The sequence below is a fragment of the Sus scrofa genome, chromosome 4, assembly GCF_000003025.6.
Source record: "Sus scrofa isolate TJ Tabasco breed Duroc chromosome 4, Sscrofa11.1, whole genome shotgun sequence".
NCBI classification, from domain to species: Eukaryota; Metazoa; Chordata; class Mammalia; order Artiodactyla; family Suidae; genus Sus; species Sus scrofa.
This window is the reverse complement of record NC_010446.5, coordinates 111,240,708-111,264,391: the sequence shown is the minus strand read 5'-3', so window position 1 is coordinate 111,264,391 and position 23,684 is coordinate 111,240,708. Positions and strand designations below refer to the sequence as shown.

The following is a 23,684-nucleotide window of genomic DNA, read 5'->3' as shown; positions in this document are numbered from 1 at the left end:
GGATTCGTTAACCACTGCGCCACCACGGGAACTCCTTTAATGGAAATCTTAATAGACAGTGTAGTTTAGTGGGCAAGGTAAGGATTTTGAAGTAAGTACTTTGTCTAAATCCTGGCTCTGCCATTTATTTCATAGATAAGTCAATTAGCAAATTATGTAACCTCTCTGGGCCCAGGTTTTCTTATCTGTAAAATGGGTGTGAGAGAATATCCAATTTTATGAAAGAGTGAAAGGGTTAAATGAATTAATACATTAAAAGTTTTTAGAATAATGCTTGCCACGGAGTAAACATTTAATAAATATAGTTATTCCTGTTATCACCAGCTGTTTGTCTTTCGACATATTATTTACTCTTTTCATCTATAAAATGGATCAGATGATATGTACCTTGCTTGGTTGGTTTGAAGACTAGGCAAATTAGCATGTATTTGGCATATGTATGAGTTTAATAAATGACAGCTGTTGCTATCTTAGCAAGATAATGTAAAGTAATCAATGACTAAGATTGGAACCTGGGGAATTCCAGCATTTGAGCTTGGGTTGGAGAATGAAGAGGCTGAGCAGACTCACAGAGATGGTGCTTGAGGACTAGGAAGCCAAACAATAATTGAAGAATGAAAAGAAGGAACTCTGCATAGTTTAGAAATGCAGGTGGGCAAGGAAACCACCTACTACAGTGGTAGGTAGTAAAGTGGAGTGAGATAAGACTGCATAGGATGTAGTGGTAACATAGGCTGGAGTTTAGCCTTCCTCTGCCTGGAGTCTTAGAAGGCATCCTGGAAGAGTCAGAGCTTAAAGAGTGAGTATAACATGAAAGAAGAGGGAATTTTTTGCTTGGATAACAGGACTCTTTGAGCAGCGGCATAGAGAAAAACACAAAATTTGCAGTCAAACAACTTGGCTAGAGTGGAGGATGGATATAAGCTTAGATATAATGTTAGTTTAGAACTTTGAAAGTTAATAGTTTTTGGAGAACTTTGAAAGCTGTTATGAAGATAATGGCTCAGTATACATGGCATAGTAGGTAGTCAGTAAATGTTTGTTGAATGAGGAAAGATAAGCAATCACTATCTTGCTAAATATCCCTTTAGACTTTCCTGATTTCAACGAGTTAAAAAGGCAAAATTCACAAAAAACAAACGTGTCCTTTTTATTCTTTCTGCCTTGGAAATTAGATATCCTTTATATGCTTGATGCCTTTTCTTCTTTCAAGGACCTGAGAAAGTGTCACCCCCTTTTTGAAGTCTTTCCTCACTCTTCAGGTCAAGCGATTCTTCCTCTCACATACTTTCATAACCTCAAGCTCTGATTTAGCACTTATATTGCACTGTGTTTTTCCTGTTCATATTTCTGAAGACTCATAACTTACCTGTATTGAGAGCCTACTGAGTTCCAGGCACTCTGCTAGGTATTTCATGGTATTACATTTAATCTTTACAGTAATCTTATAGGGCAGAGGTTCTGATTAAATATGTGACTACTCATTTTAAAATGAGACTACTGATATATTAACAAGTTAAGCTATTTGTCCAGAGTTTTATGACAAGAAGATGGTCAAGGCTGGACACAAACCCAGATCTACTTCATTGCAGAGGCTGTGCTCTTAACCACTATGCCATACTGTCTCAAGGTTTCTTTAAATGAGTGAATACTTATTTAAAAAACTTTAAAGATCTATCCTATGTAGTTTACCTTTGCTTTAATAAGTAGGAAACGTTTGTCTAATGAATTGTAGTTATCTTCCTGCTCCAAATAATAAATAGTCCAAAGAATTGATTACTTTTTAAAATGAAGTGTGAAAGATACTGATGTTAACAATGATATTTCATAGCGCTGTTATTCACTGTTTAATGATTAGTGTTTTTTGTGAATTAATGATAAAGCTTTCCTTGTGATTTTATCATCTTAGCTGGCATAAATATAATCTTTCTGTACATGTCTTTTTTTTTGGACCACAACTGAGGCATGGAAGTTCCTGGGCCAGGGATCAAAACCACGCCTTAGCAGCAACCCAAGCCACTGCAGTAACAAGCCACATCCTCTTAACCGCTGTGCCACAAGAAAACTCCAATATAATCTTTTTAAATAGCATAGTGGTTAAGAATACAAGCCATGGAGTGAAGCTAACCTGGGTTTGAATCTCCAGTCTACCACATGCTAGCCATGTGATTTGGGAAAGTTACTTAATTGTAAGCCTTAATGCTCCCATTGTCAAATGGAGTTAATAATCCCTATCTCACAGGGTTGCTATAAGAATTAAATATTATGGATATTTCTTAGTGCAATGTGTAGCGTAAAGAGCTCAAGTTAATAGCTACTGTTCATAATTTATGTTAGTTTCAGTGTTTATGGAGGTGAATTCCTAAGGAAATAGATTTAGTGCAAGCCAAATATTGATTTTTTGAAAGGGATTTTCACAATATTGTATCATTAGGTATAGCCTCTTAATCTAATTGTAAAAGCTTTTGGTTTTATAATCTTATTTTTCCTCCTATTGTGCCACTCAGATTTTTCTGTTTTAATACAATTTCACATTCATAAGAATGTGGAGGAACTTAGGAAAGTCTGTTTTTGCTTTCTAAGATATTAAAAATGTGTTCACACAAAGAAATTGAAGTTTCTTAAGATAATTTTATCTTGTTATTCCAGGGTAAAACTCATTCCCAGCTCATAATAATTGATCGTGGCTTTGATCCTGTGTCCACTGTCCTGCATGAACTGACCTTTCAGGCAATGGCATATGATCTACTGCCGATTGAGAATGATACATACAAGCAAGTATAACTCGAAGAGAATATGTAGGACATATACAAACAGGATAGGATATTAGCATTTAATTATTTGTGTAGGCCACAGAAATCCAAAGCCTCTGTAACCTTTTTTATTCAGAGACTTTATCTTTCTCTTACCTCTGTAATCATAATCTATTTAAAATATCTCGACCTTGTTAGTTAATGGGTAATTTAGCTGCTTTGAAGCTTTTTTGGTGTATTTGCTTCCTTAACTATGTCTATAACAAAGATATATTTTAAACAGCTGGAATTTGTACTTTTCAGTAAATACCAGACTCACTGCTATACTCACTGAAGTGGAAACCACATTCAAATTGGTTAGGCTGAAATTATTATGAATCATATATCCAAAAGTATCTATATACATGTCTTATCAATATAAAGTTTTGATAACTATAAAACTTAATAGGATGGCTATTGAGAATAGACACAGTTATACCAATTTGGCAGCTATTATTGATTTAACTCTGATATAAGCATATTAACTTTAATAATATCAAGTAGAAAGCTAAATAAATGAAATGGCTCTTCTGTCAAGGAACCATTTTATTGTACCTTTTGTGTATCATTTATGAGTGTGTGTATATATATGTGGAGAGAGACAGACACACACATATATATTACATGTTATTTGATATAATCTCTAAATCCAAATTAGTGTCTTTCAGCTAAGATTTACTACATTAGCATAGCAATAAAAATGAGAATTAGCTTTCTGAAATTGTATGTTTAAATTAATTTAGTAATTTTAATCAATTAAAATCTAAAAACTTGTGCTAATTATAATACTTTATTTTTTTCTTAAACCAAAATATTGTTAAATTAATTTTGTATTTTCTATTGTATTTTATCTGCATTCTGGTCAAATCCTGGCTTCTGAGTTTTTGTTACTTGTATTAATATTAGATGACATAGAAAAATCAACATAGCTATTTTTCTAATATAAAAGTACTTTCAAGCAGTTTATTCAGAGTTTTCAGGAAGGATATTATTTACTTCCCTTATCTTTTAGGCCCCTAAACCTGCATTGCTCAAGAGATTTAGAAAAGATTTAACCTGATGGACACTAAAGGATTTGGTTCCAGACTATAGACGTAAATTCAGATATTTTTAACCTAGTAGTTAAATATTTACCTCCCTAGGTTTGCTAGCAAGCAAAGCAAGGTTTAATTTTTTAAGAGAAATGGAGAGACTTACTTAAAAATGAAAACAAAAAATTAAGAGATATGGCTTTTTTTATGTATCAAAAAGCCCAAAGATAAGAATAGATGAAAACATGAATTCCTTGTGGTTTTTGCTCCGCCATAATTTTCTTTTTTTGGCCATGCCTGCAGCATGCATAAGTTCCCAGGCCAGGGATCAAACCTGCACCACAGCTGCAGCCAGAGCCTCAGCAGTGACAATGCTGGATCCTTAACCCTCTGAGCCATGAGAGAATTCCTCCATTATAATTTTTCAAATTTTTATTTATTTTTTGCCCAACCCATGGCCTGTAGAAGTTCCTGGACCAGGGATCAAACCTGTGCCACAGGGAGTTCCCGTCGTGGCTCAGTGGTTAACGAATCTGACTAGGAACCATGAGGTTGCGGGTTCGGTCCCTGCCCTTGCTCAGTGGGTTAACCATCCGGCGTTGCCGGGAGCTGTGGTGTAGGTCGCAGATGCGGCTCAGATCCTGTGTTGCTGTGGCTCTGGCGTAGGCTGGTGGCTACAGCTCCGATTCAACCCCTAGGCTGGGAACCTCCATATGCTGCGGGAGCGGCCCAAGAAATAGCAAAAAGACAAAAAAAAAAACAACAAAAAAAACCTGTGCCACAGCAGTGACAATGCCAGATATTAACCCATTGGACCACATGGGAATTCCTATCACAATCTTTTTTTTTTTTTTTTTTTTTCTTTTTTGGTTGCCCCACAGCATATAGAGTTCCTGGGCCAGGGATCAGATCCAAGCTGCAGCAACACTGGATCCCTAGCCCACTGTGCCAGGCCGGGGATCAAACCCATGTCCCAGTGCTCCCAAGATGCCTCCAGTCTCGTTGTGCCACAGCAGGAACTCCTCCAAACACAAGTTTTTTTTTTTAAGTGAGAATTGCAATGATTTTTAATTTTATTTATTTAGTTTGCTTTTTAGGGCCACGCCTGCAGTATATGGAGGTTCCCAGGCGAGGGGTCCAATCAGAGCTACAACTGCTGGCCTGCTGGCAGTGCAGGATCTGCCCCACGTCTGTGACCTATGCCACAGCTCACAGCAACGTTGGGTCCTTAACCTACTGAGTGAGGCCAGGGATCAAACCCACAACCTCATGGTTCCTAGTTGGATTCATTTCCACTGCGCCACGACAGGAACTCCGTCCCGTCACAATTTCTCAGTATCCAGATTGTGTTTTTCATCTTGGTGACCTCTTTAAATGTACTCTTAAAATGGGGTTGTCATCTTTTCATATTATCAGGCTTACTACTTTAATCTTTGTTTATAAATCAGAGGTTAAAGGTATAAGTACAAAGTGGCATTTTAAATGACAAAAGAGCCTTTGTCCTTACAGCAGTCTTGTGATTAAGCACAGTCATTCTCCCTTTGGGGATCTGTGATTAAGACCACATAGGTAGATAGGTTTTTATAGGTGGGACCTGAAATTTAGGAGGCCGTGGAAATGAATATATTCATACTGCAGAAATCTGCATTTGTGGTTAGTTCAGGAAGTTGATAGTCCCAAGGATGATTGAATCTTCCAGCTCCACAAATTTAAGGAGACTATCTGTATAAAAAGAGAAATGAGAAACTACATTTGGGGAAGCAGACCGGGAGCCCATTTTGAATAATTTCATGAACCTTTTTTTTTTTTTTTTTTTTGCCTTTTCTGGGGCCGCACCTGCGGCTTATGGGGGCTTCCAGGCTAGGGGTATAATAGGATCTGTAGCCGCTGGCCTATGCCAGAGCCACAGCAACAAGGGATCTTAGCCGTGTCGGCGACTTCCACCACAGCTCATGGCAATGCCTGATCCTTAACCCACTGAGCAAGGCCATGGATCGAACCCACAACCTCATGGTTCCTAGTCAGATTCGTTAACCACTGAGCCACAATGGGAACTCCTTCATGAACCTTTTGAATTACTACTCACTTCAGTAGAACTCATTAAAGCAATCGTAGTTTTTTATGGCTACATTAGTTTTTTTCTCATTTCCTTTCCCATCCTTTTTTTTTTTTTTTTCCCCTCTTCTTTTTAGGGCCACAGCCTCGGCATATGGAAGTTCCCAGACTAGGGGTTGAATTGGAGCTATGCCACAGCCACAGCCACACCAGATCCAAGCCATGTTTGCAACCTACACCACGGCTCATGGCAGTGTTGGATCCTTAACCCACTGAGTGAGGCCAGGAATCGAACCTGTGTCCTCATGGATACAAGTTGGGTTTGTTACTGCTGAGCTACAATGGGAACCCCTTTCTTGTTCTTTAAAGGAGATGTAGTTATAGGGTTCAGGAAGAATATAGAAATAAATGATATATGCTTGAATTTTGTGCTAGTTCTGAAACCCCTTCAGTACTTAAGAGGCTACATTAGGGGGTGACATTTCTTTCTTTAATGGATGTATGATAGTTGTGTCGATGGTTATTAGTACATCAAAATAGTTTTGAGCCAGTAGAATACAGATTGTTAGTGTATTCGTTCTTGTTCTTAAAGTTGATGGTGGAATGTTGAATTTTTCTTTCTGAGATACCATTTTGCTGAGTTAAAACTTTATAATAATGCCAGCTAAACCTAATATTTGAAAATAAAAAGGTCTTGGTAGGCATAGGACATTCATTTTATTGTCTGTAAAGGAATATGTTGTAGTTTTTGAGTAGGTACTCAGTATTCCCCTAAACTAATAGATGGAATATATATACTCTTCAGTTTCTTGAGTCTTAAAATTAGTTTATAAAAATGTTTCTTTCACTTTTGGGGGTAAAATAATCCGAAAGTCTCATACTTCTGTCTACTTGTAGATATAAAACCGATGGGAAAGAAAAGGAGGCAATCCTTGAAGAAGACGATGACCTGTGGGTCAGAATTCGACATCGGCATATTGCAGTTGTGTTAGAGTATGTGAACTCACACCAATTTTTATTCCATATTTTTAAGCACTAAATACATGACGGTACATTTTGTAATCTTAAAATGTTTTAGTAAAGAATTACACCTTAGAAATTTAAAGAATTCTCTCACAATTTGACAGGGAAATTCCCAAGCTTATGAAGGAAATTTCATCAACGAAGAAAGCAACAGAAGGAAAGGTAAGAGTGTTATTTAACTTTCAAGATAATGATGAAGGTGAGTTTTAAGGTTTGTTTAAAATTTTTATTTTATCTATTTAACTTTCCATTTTGATAAATATCTAACATACACAGAAGTAGAGAAAATAAACTTTCCCATTACCTAGCCTCAAAAGTTAGCAGCGTTTCTTGTCTTGCTTCTTTTTTTTTTTTTTTTTTTTTTTTTGGTCTTTTTGCCTTTTCTAGGGCCACTCCTGCAGCACGTGGAGGTTCCCAGGCTAGGGGTCTATCAGAGCTGTAGCCACCGGCCTACGCCAGAGCCACAGCAACTCAAGATCCAAGCAACGTCTGTGACCTACACCACAGCCCATGGCAACACCAGACCCACTGAGCAAGGCCAGGGATCGAACCCGAAACCTCATGGCTCCTAGTCGGATTTGTTAACCACTGCACCACAACGGGAACTCCTGTTTTGCTTCATTAAAGTTTATTTTTAAAAGGCCGTTTAGCCAGTTGCATTAATACATTCTTGTTAGGTTTTTTTCTCTTGAGGTATAATTTGCCTAAGTAAAGTACACAAATCTTAAGTGTATATTGAATAACTTTTTACATACATATACATATGTATACACACACACACACACACACCCACCAATAAGAACCACCTAAAACAAGATACAGGAGTTCTGTTATTTCAGAAAGTTACACAGTGATACCTGTGAGTAAAGAAAATTTAGCCTGATCCTTTCAAATCTTTATACATTATAAACTAGTTTTCTTAGCAGTTAGTACCTCTTAGCTATGTAATGTAGACTACAATTGGTCATAGAGGATATCTTTGTCTCATTTCCAACCTTAAGAGAAACGTGTTTGGTTTTTCATCATTGAGTAGTTTTAGATTATTTAATTTTTGCTTAAGTATACACACTTCAATATAGAAAATAGATAACCAACAAGTTTTAGATTATTTTAGATACATCCTTTGTCAGATTAAGAAGTTCCCTTCGATTCCATATTTGCCAACAGGTTTGTTTTCGTTTTTTAAATCAGCAGTGGGTGTTAGATTTTATCAAATGCTTCCTAAGCACCTATTGAAAAATTTTTTCCTCTTTTATTCTGTTAATGTGATGAATTACATTCATCGATTAAGTCAATTATTCATTCTTAGTAAACCAGCTATAATGGAAAAAAATAATCATATACAGAAATTTTTAAAAATTAAAAAAAATTTAAAAAAAACCTATGCATTCTTAGAATTAGCTCCACTTGGTTATGGTACATTATCCTTTTTCTATATCTATTTGCTAATATTGTGCTTGGAATGTTTGCTTCTAACAAGATTTATGCACAATAATATTTCCTTGTAATAATTTGTTTTGGTAATATTTTTACCAGGTTTTGGTGGTTGTGTTCTGTTTATTTAATCCTAATACTGTTAATTTATGTTTTAGCCTACATACTGTTAATATCCCTTGTGTATGTTATTAGAGTTTCAAAGAGTCAATTTTTGGCTTTGTTGATTTTTCTATTGTATGTTAGTTTTTTTTGTTTGTTTGTTTGTTTTGTTTTTTTTTTTTTGTCTTTTGTCTTTCTGCTGCTGTTGTTGTTGTTGCAGCATATGGAGGTTCCCAGGCTAGGGGTTGAATCGGAGCTGTAGCCCCCGGCCTACGCCAGAGCCACAGCAACGCGGGATCCGAGCCGCGTCTGCAACCTACACCACAGCTCACGGCAACGCCGGATCGTTAACCCACTGAGCAAGGGCAGGGACCGAACCCGCAACCTCATGGTTCCTAGTCGGATTCGTTAACCACTGCGCCACGACGGGAACTCCTTAGTTTTATATTGAATTGATTTCTACTCATTTTTATTTCCTGCCTTCAACTCTCTTTGGCTTAATCGTTTTTCTTTTTCCAGCTTTTGGAGTTGGATGTTTATAACATTTATTTCCAACCCTTTTTCCCTCCTATTATATATATTTAGTTATTTCCTTCTTAATATTGTTGTAGCTGCATCCCCCAAGTTTTGGAATACCTATTTTTATTTCGATTCAACTCAAAATATTTTCTAAGTCATTGTGATTTCTTCTTTGACTCATGTTATATGGAAATATGGTTTTTATTTCAAATGGTTTGGGAATTTTCTACTTATCTTTGTGTTATCGAGTTGTAATTTAATTATACAGTGGTCAGAGAATGTGCACTGTATGTTTTCAGACCCTTGAAATTTGTTCAGACTTGATTTGTGACCTAGCATATGATCAATTGTGGTAAATACCCTATGTGTACTTGAAAAGAATACAACAAATTCTTCATGTGTCAAATCAAGTTGGTTAATCATGTTACTCAAATGTTCTGTTTCTTTACTGATTTTTTTATCTGCTATTATGTTAGTTGCTAGGAATGGTATCAATTATGACTGTGAATTAGTGTATTTTAAATAATCTTGTCAACTTTCAAAGCTGTATCAACTGATAAAGCCATGTTGATTAGTCTTTATAACTTTAAGATAGTGTCTTTCTGGTGAATTTATCTTTTCTTTTCTTTTTTTGTCTTTTTTTTTAGGGCTGCACCCATGGCATATGGAGGTTCCCAGGCTGGGGATCCAATCAGAGCGGTAGCTGCCAGCCTGTGCCACAGTCACAGCAAGGCTGGATCTGAGCGTGTCTGTGACCTGCACCACAGCTTCCAGCAACATCAGATACTTAACCTACTGAGTGAGGCCAGGGATTGAACCTGGGTCCTCACGGATACTGGTCAGGTTCATTAACCCCTAAGCCATAACGGGAACTCTGAATTTATCTTTTATCATTGTAAAATGTCATTTTTTTCATTTGTAGTATTTCTTGCCTTAAAATATACTTTGATATTAATATAGCCATATCTGCTTTATTTTGGTTAGTGTTTACATGGTGTATCTTTTCTCACCCTTTATTGTCAACAATTTGTGCCTTTATGTTTAAAATGTGCTTCTTAAAAAGAGCTTATAATTGAGGTTTATGTTTGTTCAATCTGACAGTCTTTATCTTTTAATTAGAATGTTTAGGTCCATCTTTATTTCATGTAATTATTGACACAGTTGAGTTTGTTACCATCTCATTTTGTGTTATCCTTTTACTTTCTGCCTTCCTTATATATCATTCCCATAGCATATGGAAGTCCCAGGCTAGGGGTCAAATCAGAGCTGTAGCCGCCAGCCTATACCACAGCCATATGGGATCCAAGCCACATCTGTGATCTACGCCACAGCTCACTGCAGTGCCAGATCCTTGATCCACTAAGCAAGGCCAGGGATCGAACCTGCATCCTCATGGATATTAGTTGGGTTCATTTCTACTGCACCACAGCAGGAACTCCTATCATTCTTTTTTTTAACTATTCCATCTTATCTCCAATATAAACTTTTTTTTAACCTTTTTGTATCCTCCTTATGGTCATCATGTTGGATATTATAAAATGTATCCCTGGAAGTTCCCGTTGTGGTGCAGCAGAAATGAATCTGACTAGTATCTATGCAGATGCGGGTTCCATCCCTGGCTTTACTCAGTGGGTTAAGGATCCGGCATTGCTGTGAGCCTATGGTGTAGGTCGAAGTCACGGCTCAGATCTGGTGTCACTGTGGCTGTGGCATAGACCATAATTTCTGTTAAAGAAGTCAGCTGTCAGGTTGTTGTTAATTTCCTGAAGATAAAATATCTTTTTAAAGATTTTTCTCTGTATCTTTGATTTTTAGCAAAGTGACCATAATATGTCTTACTTTGATGTGTTATTTTTGGTATTTATCTTCCTTGGATTTATTGAACTTCTTGAATCACTGGGTTGGTAACTTTCATCATATTTGTAAAATTCTTGGCCACTGTTTCCTTACGTCTTGATTTTGTCCTAGTCTGTCTCTCCTGTTCTTGAATTCCATTCACTTGTGTTTTAGATTTTTTTTTGACCGATCCTACATTTCTTCTATTCTGTTCCTTTTTCCCCATTATTTTCTCTCTGTGAGCTTTAATTAAATATTTTCTATTAACCTGACTTTGAGTCCCCTGCTTCTATCTGTTGTGTCCAATCTGCTGTTAAATCCATTCAGTATATTATTTTTTAAACTGAGTTAAGTTTCCCCCTTTATAGTATATAATTGTATGAGTTTTGACAAATGTATACTCTTGTATAAGCACAACCAAGGTATAGAACTGTTCCATCAACACCCACCCACAAATTTCCTTGTGCCACCTTGTAGACAACCTTTCCACCCAGCTCTTATCCCCGAGAACCATCTGTTTTCAGTTCCTATAGTTTTGCTTTTTCCAGAATGACATCTAAATAGAATAACACAGTATGAGTTTTTCATTTAACATAGTGTACTTGACATTCATCCATGTGACATATAACAGTATCTTCAACACTTTTTATTGCTGAGTAGTATTCCACTGAATGGATGGTAGTACATTTTATCTGTTCACACAAGTTGTAGAACATTTAGATTTTTTCCAAGTTTTTGGCAATTATGAATAAAGCCACTATGAACGTTCAAGTTTTTTGTGTGAACATATATTCTCATTGACTTGGATGAATTAGAATGAGATTGCTGGGTTATATGGTAGATGTATATTTAATGCTTTAAGAAACTTTTAAACTGTTTTCATAAATTGTTGTATGATTTTCCAGTCTCAGCAACAATGTATAAGTCATTTATTGTGTTCTTTAATTTCAGAGATTGCATTTAGTTCCAGGACATCCGTTGAATTTTTTTTTTTTTTTCTTTTTAGGACCACACCTGTGGCATATGGAAGTTCCTAGGCTAGGGGTCAAATCAGAGCTGCAGGTGCTGGCCTACACCACAGCCACAGCAACACAGGATCCAGGCCACATCTGTGACCTACACCACAGTTCACAGCAATGCCAGATCCTTAATCCACTGAGCAGGGCCCAAGATCGAACCCATGTCCTCATAGATACTAGTCAGGTTCATTTTCGCTGAGCCACATTGGGAACTCTGAATTTTTAAAAAATGGGTGTAATTGTTTATTGAAATACTCCATCTTTTGAAGTTCTTGTCTGCTTACTCCAACAGCTGGATTATCTTGGGTCTACTTCTATTGACTCTTTTATCACGAAAAAAGTATCAATCTTTTTTTCCTGTTCTTCATGTCCAACAATATATTGTACGTTCGACGTTATGGATGCAATATTATAGAGGATCTTGTTGATATTCTCTCTACAAAGAGTACTGAGTTCTGTTCCAGCAGGCAGTTAATTTCTTGATGAGTAACCTTGATTCTGTTGAGACCTCATGTCAGGCTTTTGTTATATTGAGTGTATTTCATTTTTGCATTTAGTCCAAAGATATCGTCCTTCCAGGACTGAATGCCTGGGATGTTCACTTAAGACTTTCTACTTTATCTGTGTCGGAGAATGCCAGTATTTTGCTAGTATTAAGGCCCCTGAAATCTCTGTCTGGCATTTAGCCTTCTTGCAAGTGTTCTCTGCTAGGCCTTTGTGTGTGCAGCATGGTATTTGGCCAGGGATCCTGAGACAACAACCCCTCTACACATCTTTGAGTTTTTTGACTGGTTCTTTTCTCTCTCCTACCATGGCCCTCAAACTCTGATCACTTTTCCCTCTGCCCAGAGAAACTTGCTTTCTTTTCTTTTCTTTTTTCCTTAAGGTCCACACCCACAGCATGTGGAAGTTCCCAGGCCAGGGACTGAATCCAAGCTGCGGCTGTGACCTATGCCGCAGTCGTGGCGATGGCAGATCCTTTAACCTACTGTATTGTGCCAGGGATTGAACCCTTGCCAGCAGTTGGGTTCTTAACCCACTGAGCCACGGCAGGAACTCCCTTGCTTTTTATTTGTACCCTACTTGTTTTCACTGTATTTTGGAAAATATTTCAGGGAAAAAAAGCCCAGGTGAGTACAGGGATCACCTTCTGTGCCTTCCTTTGCTCAAGTAACCTAGCTTTGAGCTATTTTTTTTTTTAATCCATTGTGTGAAGGCTATTGTCTTTTTTATTTTGTCCAATTTTTCTTTGTTTTTGGAGGGCAGCTAATTTTTACATCAGCTGTTTTTTTGTGACTGAGTCTGGAAACCTCTTAAATTTGTTTTCTTTAAAAACAATTGCCAAATATTTAGAAAATTAACAAATATTTAAGATGAGAGGAATTTTAAAGTATGTCAAATAACTGAATCATAAGTTTGCTTTTAAAATGTTTTATTTTTCCTAGACATCACTTAGTGCTCTTGCCCAACTGATGAAAAAGATGCCCCATTTCCGTAAGCAGATTACTAAGGTAAGCAATATCGTGTATAAGGTATCTTGCCATTTTTAGTTGATTAGTCCATCTAGTTCTGTAGCCAGGTTTAGCAGTGGGTGCCATGGAATACATGGTGTTTGTTGTCCTCTAAAACCTTACTTGAGGTCTGAGAAATACCTTGAGTATATCTAAGCTTCCCAGTAATGTTCTCTGTATATACTCTAGATTTATTCGATTCCAGATTAAACTTGTATGTCTTTATCTTGAATAGCCAAACAGAGAGTGTAGTATTTATCAACTTAATAAGAAAGTTCAACATGGAATTGACTGGTGGTTGTTGTTATTCTACTTGGTTCTGTGAATTAATGGTTACATATTAATAGATTTAAGAGCAATTACAGTCATGTGGGCAGGTAAACTAGATTATTTTTTTTTTTTTGCTGTTCCAGTCGTCCTTACAAGTCATTATTGGAATAATATTTGCAGATTTTTTTTGTTGTTTTGCCCCAATCAAGAATCAGTATATAAAATCAAACTTCTGCTTGACCTTAAGGATTTCGCTATTTTTTTTCTCACCTTACTGTTCACTACTCCTAAGCCCAAAACAAATTCAAACCTTTCATTCTATGTTTTGTGGTCTGTTGATTAACCCCTGTAGATCATGATAATTTGCATGTTTTCCCTTTACTGAGCTGTTTCCCTTGATTTACGTATTCTCTACTTCCCACCTAATCCCATGCTTTCCTTCAGGCCTCTCTCAAAAGTTTGATGTTATCAGTTGCATAGAAAGAAATGGAAGTGCTTTAAGTCCCTTATTTCTTCTGTTTTTCAGCAAGTTGTTCATCTTAATTTAGCAGAAGATTGCATGAATAAGTTCAAGCCTAATATAGAAAAGCTCTGCAAAACTGAACAGGTATGTGTAGTTAGAAATACTCTAATAAAAATTTTCATGATAGAGTTCCAGAATGAACTTTGTAGGGTAAAACCTAACCTTTTGCTCAGTACAGTGCACTGAATCACAGAATCTCTTAGGAAACTTACTTACTTGGTATTTAATGCATCATTCCCTACCAACACTAACAAGTTGCTGTATAGTATCGTAGTAGGTCCTTCCTAGTTAGTAGGTTGTTGATTGAATGGATGATTTAAGCGTTTGGAGCATTGTTTCAAGGTAGCATTCTTGGCAGACTTTTTTCAATGGGTGCAGCATTTAAGATAACATCCTATTTAGGCACATTTAACTAGAGGCTCCTCTGTAGCGCCAAAACTGTTCAGATCAGTGCTGTCTAAAAGAAACAGAATGCAAGTCACTTGAAAAAAGTGAAAAGAGGGAGTTCCCGTCGTGGCTCAGCGGAAATAAATCTGACTAATGAAGATGCAGGTTTGATCCCTGGCCTTGCTCAGTGGGTTAAGGATCCGGCATTGCCATGAGCTGTGGGGAGTCACAGATGCGGCCCGGGTCCTGCGTTACTGTGACTGTGGCATAGGCCAGCAGCTGTAGCTCCGATTTGACCCTGAGTCTGGGAACTTCCATATGCCATGGGTGTGGCCCTAAAAAGCAAAAAATAAAAAGTAAAAAGAAATGAAGTTAATTTTTTTTGTCTTTTTTGCCACTTCTAATGTAATCGATATAAAAATTATTGAAATATTTTATTCTTTTTTTCATATATAAGTCCTCAAAATCAGGTGTTATAATTCATGGCATATTTTAATTCAGACTAGATAGCATTTCACATGCTCAGTAGCCACATGTCTACCCTATTAGCGTAGGTTTAGATAAATGATTTTGTTTTCTGAATTATTTTTTGACTTTTTCCAGTTTGTACAATAATAATTTACAGTGATGCTCATATTTTCCTGTGAAACATCATCAGTGTTCCAGTAAAATTTGTAAGAGGGAGTTCCCGTTACAGCACAGTGGAAACGAATCTGACTGGTATCCATGAGCCTCTAGTTAAATGTGCCTAAATAGGATGTTATCTTAAATGCTGCACCCATTGAGGTATCCATGAGGATGTGGCTTCGATCCCTGGCCTTGTTCAGTGGGTTAAGGATCCTGCACTGCCATGAGCTGTGGTGTAGGTCACAGACTCAACTTGGATCCAGAGTTTCTGTGGTGGCTGTGACATAGGCCAGCAGCTGTAGCTCCAATTCCACCCCTAGCCTGGGAGCTTCCCTATGCCTTGGTGCAGCCCTAAAAAGCAAAAAAAAAAAAAAAAAAGATTGGCAAGATTTAGTAGTAGATATTTTTAACTGAAATATAAACCATTGACTGTATTTCATGTTCATTAAGGACCTGGCGCTTGGAACTGATGCAGAAGGACAGAAAGTCAAAGATTCTATGCGAGTACTCCTTCCAGTTTTACTCAACAAAAATCATGATACTTACGATAAAATAAGAGCAATCCTACTTTATATCTTCAGTATTAACGGTAATGAAGACTTTATTTTCATGGATATATTAAAATACCCAGCTCTGAAATCATTTTACAATAAGTGGTTTTCTATTGATCATAACAGAATCTTAGAACATTCAAAAGTAATGGCTAGGAGTTCCTTGGTGGTTCTGCGGGTTAAGCATCTTATGTCATTGCAGTGGCTCTGGTTGCTGCTGTGGCACAGGTTCACTTCCTGGCCCAGTAACTCATGCATGCTGTGAGTGCAGCCAAAAGAAAATTGGCTGAACTTGGTTATGATAAGTAAATGGAAAAGTCTGAAATTGAGAGCAGACTGAAGGTTGTATAATTTAAATCTTCCTTTTTTTAAAAAAAAGTTTTTCTTGGGTACTTCCTAAAACCTAGAACTGATTGTGTTAGCAGTTATGTGACCATACACTCGTATTTTTACTTATCTAAGGAACTACAGAAGAAAACCTGGACAGATTGATCCAGAATGTAAAGATAGAAAATGAGAGTGACATGATTCGAAACTGGAGTTACCTGGGTGTTCCCATTGTCCCTCCAGTAAGAAATCTTACATTCTGTATATACTTATATACATACGTGTGTGGTTGTTTGCATTAAGTATGTTTTCTTATGTGAGTATCCATGTGGACAGCCTTCTTAATTTTACTCTATAGGTTTGGTAAATAAAATATTAAAAATTTCTTTTCCATATATGAGTACTTTGAACAAATACCCTTTTCTAGTGAACTTATAGCTTCTGTTGTAATTTGCTAATTATGCTTTTCTTTTTAAGATTTATTTATAGCAAAATTTGAAAGAACTCTATGGGGAGTTCCCCTTGTGGCTCAGTGTAAACAAACCCGACTGGTATCCATGAGAACATGGGTTTGATCCCTGGCCTCACTCAGTGGGTTAAGGATCCAGCATTGCCGTGAGCTTTGTAGTGTAGATCACAGGCATGACTCAGATCTGGTGTTGTGGTGGCTGTGGTGTAGGCTGGCAGCTGCAGCTCCCATTTGACCCCTAGCCTGGGAACTTCCATATGCTGCAGATACAGCTCTAAAAAGAAAAAAAAAGAACTCTATGTAGAAGCTCACTCTTTCCCATCAAGTTTTATATAAGCACTTTGGAGTGAACATATTTTCTGATACTGTCATAAATTTTATCATTAATGCATGAAATACCATGAAATTATGTGACCATGCTTATTCAGTTTTTTTTGTTTTTGTTATAGTTGGTCCTATTCAGATTTTTTGAGCAGGCATTTCCATTAGTTTTAAGTCAAATGCAACATAGTACTTGTAAATTAAACATCTTATTAGAAAATTTAATGACTATCACTAAATAAAATTACTGATTTTTAATTTTTTCTCTAATAATATTAGTCTCAACAAGGCAAACCATTAAGAAAGGATCGGTCTGCAGAAGAAACTTTTCAACTCTCTCGATGGACACCCTTTATCAAAGATATTTTGGAGGTAAAATTTGTTAAATTTTACTTATACCCTCAGTGCTCTTCTGTAGAGTATTTTTTACTCTTTGTGTATTTATCTGTCAGTATAAACATATCTATGGGTCAAGAATTATCTGCAGTCCTGGGAGGGTTCATAAAAGAAAGCTGTGTCTGGTGTCAGGGGAGGAGAGGAAACTCTTGAAGATTCTCTCCATAAAGACTGCAAATTCACACCAGTGACTGCCTCAAAATAAATTTTTAAAATAAGTACACATATGCTTTATGAAAAAAACTGCTTTTGTCTGAAATAACTATATGCAGCAGAAATATAATTTAGTTGAATGAACTTTCAACAAAATTACATTTGTTTATGACTACCATTAGAAAGTGTTAGACTCCAGCGTTTTTGGAAATGTATTTGTGGTTAAAATGTAAACCTCACTCTAGTTTGCTTTGATAGTCAACAGATGGCTGATGCCTTTAGTATTGTCTGCCTTCAGAAAATAATATTCAGTTCTAGGAAATTAGAAAATGAACTAATGAAAATCACATGAGCTCATTACAGTCATGACACTGAATCTTCAGTCAGAATCAGGTTGTTCTATTTGTTCTCATTTTCCTTTGGCTTAAACTGTAATTTCTGGTTTCCTTTGGAAACTGGTTGTATACAGTTTATTCCTGTGATTTTTGTTGTTGTTGTTCTGCTTGACTAATGTTACATCATTCACACATGCTTAATATAGATGAACAGCTTAAATAATTTAGACTTTTTTCCTGCAACATAAGATTTTTTTTCCTTATCCATTACAAGGACATACGACTAAGTAGGTTTTCTTTGCTAGTATTTTTAAAATAAGAATTGGGCTTCTCGAAGTTCCCATCGTGGCTCAGTGGTAACGAACATGACTAGTATCTGTGAGTGTGGGTTCACGCCCTAGCCCTGCTCAGTGGGTTAAAGATCTCATGTTGCTGTGACTTGTCATAGGCTGGCAGCTGCAGCTCTGATTTGACCCCTAGCCTGGGAACTTCCACGCTGCAGGTGCAGCCCAAAAAAACACCAAAAAAAAAAAATTGGCCTTCTCAAGCTTTTTTAAAAAAAGATTTGTATGCTAAATTCAGAAAATCTGCTTTTATTTTAGCTCAGTGGCAATCCAAGGCCTTTGGGGTTTCTCCTGAAACTGGGTTTCTTTGCATCTTGCAGTCTTATTGAAATATTTTAGGACTGCTGGCTACCTTGTGCCCATTCCTACTTACTGATACCATTTGTACTACCACGCTGGAAAGCAGTGGTCTCCACACTTTTTGGATCATGTACACTTAACCACAATAAATATGAACATGAGCCTACAGTATATGACTATTTATAAACTACGTAAATGCTATACCGATAAAAACATTATGTATAAAATGTGTACATTTACAGAAATACGTGATAAAATGTTAACCCTAAAAAGAAAGACAATTTTTAAAATGGAGAAGAAAACTTCTCTCATCCCATCGGATTGTCCAGGGAGCACAGTCTGTTTTAGAGCCACTGCTATGAGGGGCAGAGCCTGGACTCTGGTAGCCTAAGAGGTAGGTCAGGACCAAGCAACTGCTCGCACTCCAGAGGTAAAGGTTCTGATCAGGTACCTGGAATTTTCACATCAATACGGGCACTCTTCAACTGAAGAAATGTGGGCATGCAGTAAATATTGGTTTAATAAGTATATATTTGCATTAATTTTCATAGCAAGTATGATTTGTGAGTTTCAAAGAGAGGGATAACCTTTTTTATTGAAAATAGGTTATTCATCCTTATGTTCCTTATCGCAAACACAACTTTTGAGTTTTATGTAAAACAAAAAAACTCTTGGAATTTACAATATTTTATTGATGATTTTAACTCTTCCCTAGGATGCCATTGAGAATAGATTAGATTCAAAAGAATGGCCGTATTGTTCCCAGTGTCCAGCAGTATGGAATGGCTCCGGAGCTGTAAGGTAAAGCCTATAAACCCAAGTCAGTGAACTCTTCAGCACGATAATGCAGACTAATAATTGAAATGGTACACAGGTATCTCTGTATCGGTAAATCTCCTTGAAGCATAGAGTCACTTAAAAAGCAGTTTAACTGTAACCTGTTTTAAATGAGTCCAGATAGACAATATGAAAATGTACATTATTATAAAAAATATTTTCATGAAACTAGAGAAGAGTTTCTCCCATCATCTGTTTTTTTTTTTTTTCCCCTCACGTAAGCAGAGGATATAATGCTTTTTGATGATTTTTCAGTGATAAAAATATTTGACACATTCAGGGAGTTCCCAGTGTGGCTCAGTGGAGACGAATCCAACTAGTATCCATGAGGATGTGGGTTTGATTCCTGTCCTTGCTCAGTGGGTTAAGTATCTGGCATTTCTTTGAGCTGTGGTATAAGTCACAGATGTGGCTCAGATCCCGTGATGCTGTGGCTATGGTGTAGGCTTGTGGCTACAGCTCCAATTAGATCCCTAGCCTGGGAACCTCCATATGCTTTGGGTGTGGCCCTAAAATGCTAAAATAAATAAATAAGTAAAAAAACAAAATATTTGACACATTCAGAAAGCTTTAGAGAGTATTATTATGTATAGCCTATACTCATTGCCCTGCTTAACAGATGAATCATTCCTTGTAAGTACAGTTGAAGCTTCCTAGGTATCACTGTCTGATTTTTATTATTCTCTCTCTTCACTATCCTGAATTTGGTGCTTATCATTCACCTTTATATATTTTCTACATGTTTTTGTATTCTAAATAATGTATAGAGGACTTCCCTGGTGGCACAGCAGATTAAGGATCTGTTGTCACTGCTGTGCCTCAGATTGCTACAGTGGTACAGGATTGATCCCTGGACTGGGAAATTCTACATGTTGTGGGCATAGCCAAAAAGAAAGAAAACAGAACAAAACAATATATAGAGTTGTGTTTTTTAGGATTTTTCTCTTGATCTTTGCTTTTGGCAGTTTCACTCTGATGTGCCTTAGGTGGAGTTATTTTTGTGTTTATTTTATCTGGGCTTAGTTGAGTTTCTTAGATCTACAAGTTAGTGAAATATTTTTCATCAAATTTGGGAAGTTTTCCGTTGTTCTTTCTCCAAATTTTTTTCTGTCCATTTCTCTCTCTCCCCTTCTCCTTTTAAAACACCCTTACATATATATTGAAAGGTTTGACATTGTCTTGTGAATCACTGAGACTCTGTTTCCTTTTTCCACCTTTTTTCTTTCTGTTCCTCATGTTACCTATTGATCCATCTTCAGGGTTTTTTTCAATCTTCATTTTTTTTTTTTTTAATATTTGCTTCTGACATCTCAAATCTGTTATTGAGCCCATCTTGTGAATTTTTCATTTCAGTTATTATACTTTTCACATTTTGAATTTCCATCTGGTTCTTTTTTAGTTTCCATATCCTTTGTAGATTCTTGCTTGGTTAACTTATCATTAGCATAGTTTTCTTTATTTAATCATATTTGGAATAGCTTCTTTGAAGTCTGCTAAATCCACATCTGGATTCACTCAAGGTTAGTTTCTATTAACTGCCTTTTTCTGAGGGTGAGTCACACTTTTTTCCAAGTGTGATTCACCGTTTTCTTACATATATACTAATTTTTAGTTGAAAATTGGATCTTTTAGATTCTGTATTGTAGCAACTCTAAATTGTTTTTTTGTCTTAATAACTTGTATGGACTTAAGCTGTGTCATCATTCTCCCCTACAGTATAGCCGCTGATGTCATTGCAGAGATTTTTAATTTTAATTTTAATGTTTTAGCTTGGGTCCTAGTGGTTGACCTGTGTCTGTGTAGTTTAGAAGTCAGCCACCCAGCTGGGCAGGGTTTGTGCTTAGACACCCCAAGCCTTCCGTCCTCCGCTGATCAAGCTGAGTGTGTGTGTTTTGTTTTGTTTTGTTTGTTTTTTATGGGTACACCTGTGACATATGGAAGTTCCTGGGCTAGCGGTCAGATCAGAGCTACAGCTGCACACCTATGCCACAGCTTGCAGCAACACTGGATACTTAATTCCACTGAGCAAGGCCAGAGATTGAACCCAGATCCTTACGGAGACAGCATCGGGTCCTTAACCTCCTGAGCCACAGCAGGAACTCCAGGCTGAGTGGCGGTTAATAAATGTATTGCAGATCACAGTCAGTTCTTGAATCTCCCCTATCTCCTCTCCTTTTTTTCCCCCTGTTTTTCCCCCTGGGCTTTCTCTGGCTTGCCCTGGCACATGCATTATTGGGCAGTCAGCTAAGGATGTGGGGAGAACTTGTCTTTGTCTTCTTTGCCTTTCTTACTTTCAGGATTTCCCCCCTAAGTTTCTGGCCCATGTGCAGTCTGTCCCACACTGACACTCGGATGTTGTGCTCCCAGAGCTGCGGGTCGTCTTGCTCTAAACCAGGTCCGCCATCTTTCACCAGTGAAGCAGCAGGATTTCGCACCCCCTCTGCTCCCTACCTCAGATCAAGTCTTCCGCAGCCTCAGGCCGTAAAGTCACATAGTCACCACCACCTTTCTTACCCATATGCTGCATATATTTAAGAGTAAATACTTCTCAATTTGTTGTTTGCTCTTGGTTGATTTCCAAGTGATCTGAAATGGCGTCTTCCCCACAGTTTCATCCAGGTTTGTACCTAATCACTTGGAGGGGAATCTTCTGACTGTCTTATTCCACCATGAATACAAGTTCTCTATGATCATGATTTTAATTTTAATTTAAATAGTGTCATGTTGTATATGTCCTCCTGAAACTTGCTTTTTAAATTTCCCTCAACGTTATGTATGTGAAATATATTCCAGCGTGATACATGTATAGATTTTCACTGCTGGTTGGTATTTTCTTATATGAGTATCACAATTTATTCCTGTATTTTCCACACAAGATTTAGGCTGTGTCAAAACTGGCACCATTATTAGCATTATGCAGTGGACATTCTTGTACATTTCCATAGGTTTGAGTATTTCTCAGGGTGCGTCTCTTGGACTGAGGACTTTTTCTTTCGTTTTTGTTTGTTGTTTGTGTTTTGGCTGCATCCCTGGCATATGGAAGTTCCCAGGGCAAGGATCAAATAAATCCAAGCCACAGCTGCAACCTACGCCTTAGCTGTGGCAACACTGGATCCTTAACCCGCTGTGCCACAGCAGGAATTCCTATTTTTCTCTTTTCTCCTGGCTTGGTGGTTATACAGCCTGTTTGTACTTTTGTAGTATTTAACCTTAGAATTTTAGTATGCTTCTCTGACTCAGCAAAGTCTAAGATTAATTAGTATCTTTGCCCTCTGCATGAACAATGCAGAACCTTAGAACAACTTAATTCAAACCACACACCCCTTAATATTATTTTAATTCTTTATTGTTTTCACCTTACATCTTTTTTTAATTTTCCGTATCGGTGATAAACATTATCATTATTTTTAGTTGCATGTGCAGTTGACCAGTGTGCACACCACTTCTGTTTGCATCCCATTTTAGGGGCTCAGTTTTCTTTTCCGAAATATATCCTTAGAAATTTCTTCAGTGTGCGTCTGTTGATGATAAGGTCTTTATGGTTTTGTCTCTCTATAAACATCTACATTATGTCTCTGTCCTTACATGATGGCTTTGAATTTCTAGGCTCATGGTAATTTTCGCTCAACACTTTTGAGGTGTTATTCTGCTATTTCTTGGTTTCTATTTGAGCTCTCGGGAAGCTGTGTCTATGGGGTGGGGTGGTTTCTGTCGTTTTGCCATGTTTTTGTAGATAATTTGCTGTTTCTCTCTTGTTGCTTTTTGGTTTTGGTATTCTATACATTCCCTATGCTGCGTCTACCTGAGGATTTATTTTTCTTTCTTTGGGATTCAGTGTGTTTCCTAACATCTGAGAAATCTTTCATAAATTCTTCAAGTTTGGCCACTGTTGTAGTCTTCGTTTTATTAGAACATCTCATTTTATCTTCATGCCTCATAATCTCTCAAGTTTTAACATTTCTTTTACTTTTTGTGTTTTGTTCTAGAAATTTTTCTTTGGATTTAGTTTTCAGTTCTTTAGTTCTTGTTAGATTTGTGCTTAATAGGCTAGGTAAGCTATTTTTTTTTTTTTCTAGTTTCAGTATTCATTGACTTTACTTTTCCTTTATTTTAGAAGTACTCCTTATTTCTTTTTCAAATATACTTGGACTTCTTTGTTCTTATTTTGTCATGCTTTCTGTTCCACTTTATTTTATCTCCCCCCCCCCACCCCATACCTGCAGCATGTGAAAGTTCCCAGGCTAGGGATTGAACTCATGCCACAGCAGTGACCTGAACCACAGCAGTGACAACCCACTGAGCTTTATCATTTTAAACATACTTAATTTTAGTCTATGTTTTAATAAATTCAATGTTTGACATTCTTTGGGGTCTAATTTTACTGCTTTTCATTTCTGCAGATACTTGGGGTTACTTGTTTCCTCATATGCTTCATAATTTTGGATTTGGAACTTATTTCGGTAGCCAGGGTTGAAAGTGGGTACCTTCAGAGAGGTTTTGCATTTGCTTCTGTCAGAATTAG

The 23,684-nt window shown here is 37.0% G+C and overlaps 1 protein-coding gene across 1 annotated transcript in view; it reads left to right on the top strand.

The window, feature by feature from the left end:
- STXBP3 (syntaxin binding protein 3) overlaps nt 1-23,684 on the top strand; it is a 59,914-nt gene that overhangs the window by 29,676 nt on the left and 6,554 nt on the right. Inside the window, exons 9-17 of the mRNA XM_021090106.1 lie at nt 2,650-2,774; nt 6,776-6,871; nt 7,006-7,063; nt 13,257-13,322; nt 14,119-14,199; nt 15,580-15,718; nt 16,143-16,249; nt 17,077-17,169; nt 19,041-19,126. Of these exons, the coding sequence (XP_020945765.1) occupies nt 2,650-2,774; nt 6,776-6,871; nt 7,006-7,063; nt 13,257-13,322; nt 14,119-14,199; nt 15,580-15,718; nt 16,143-16,249; nt 17,077-17,169; nt 19,041-19,126 (851 nt within the window). The remainder of the gene's footprint in view (nt 1-2,649; nt 2,775-6,775; nt 6,872-7,005; nt 7,064-13,256; nt 13,323-14,118; nt 14,200-15,579; nt 15,719-16,142; nt 16,250-17,076; nt 17,170-19,040; nt 19,127-23,684) is intronic.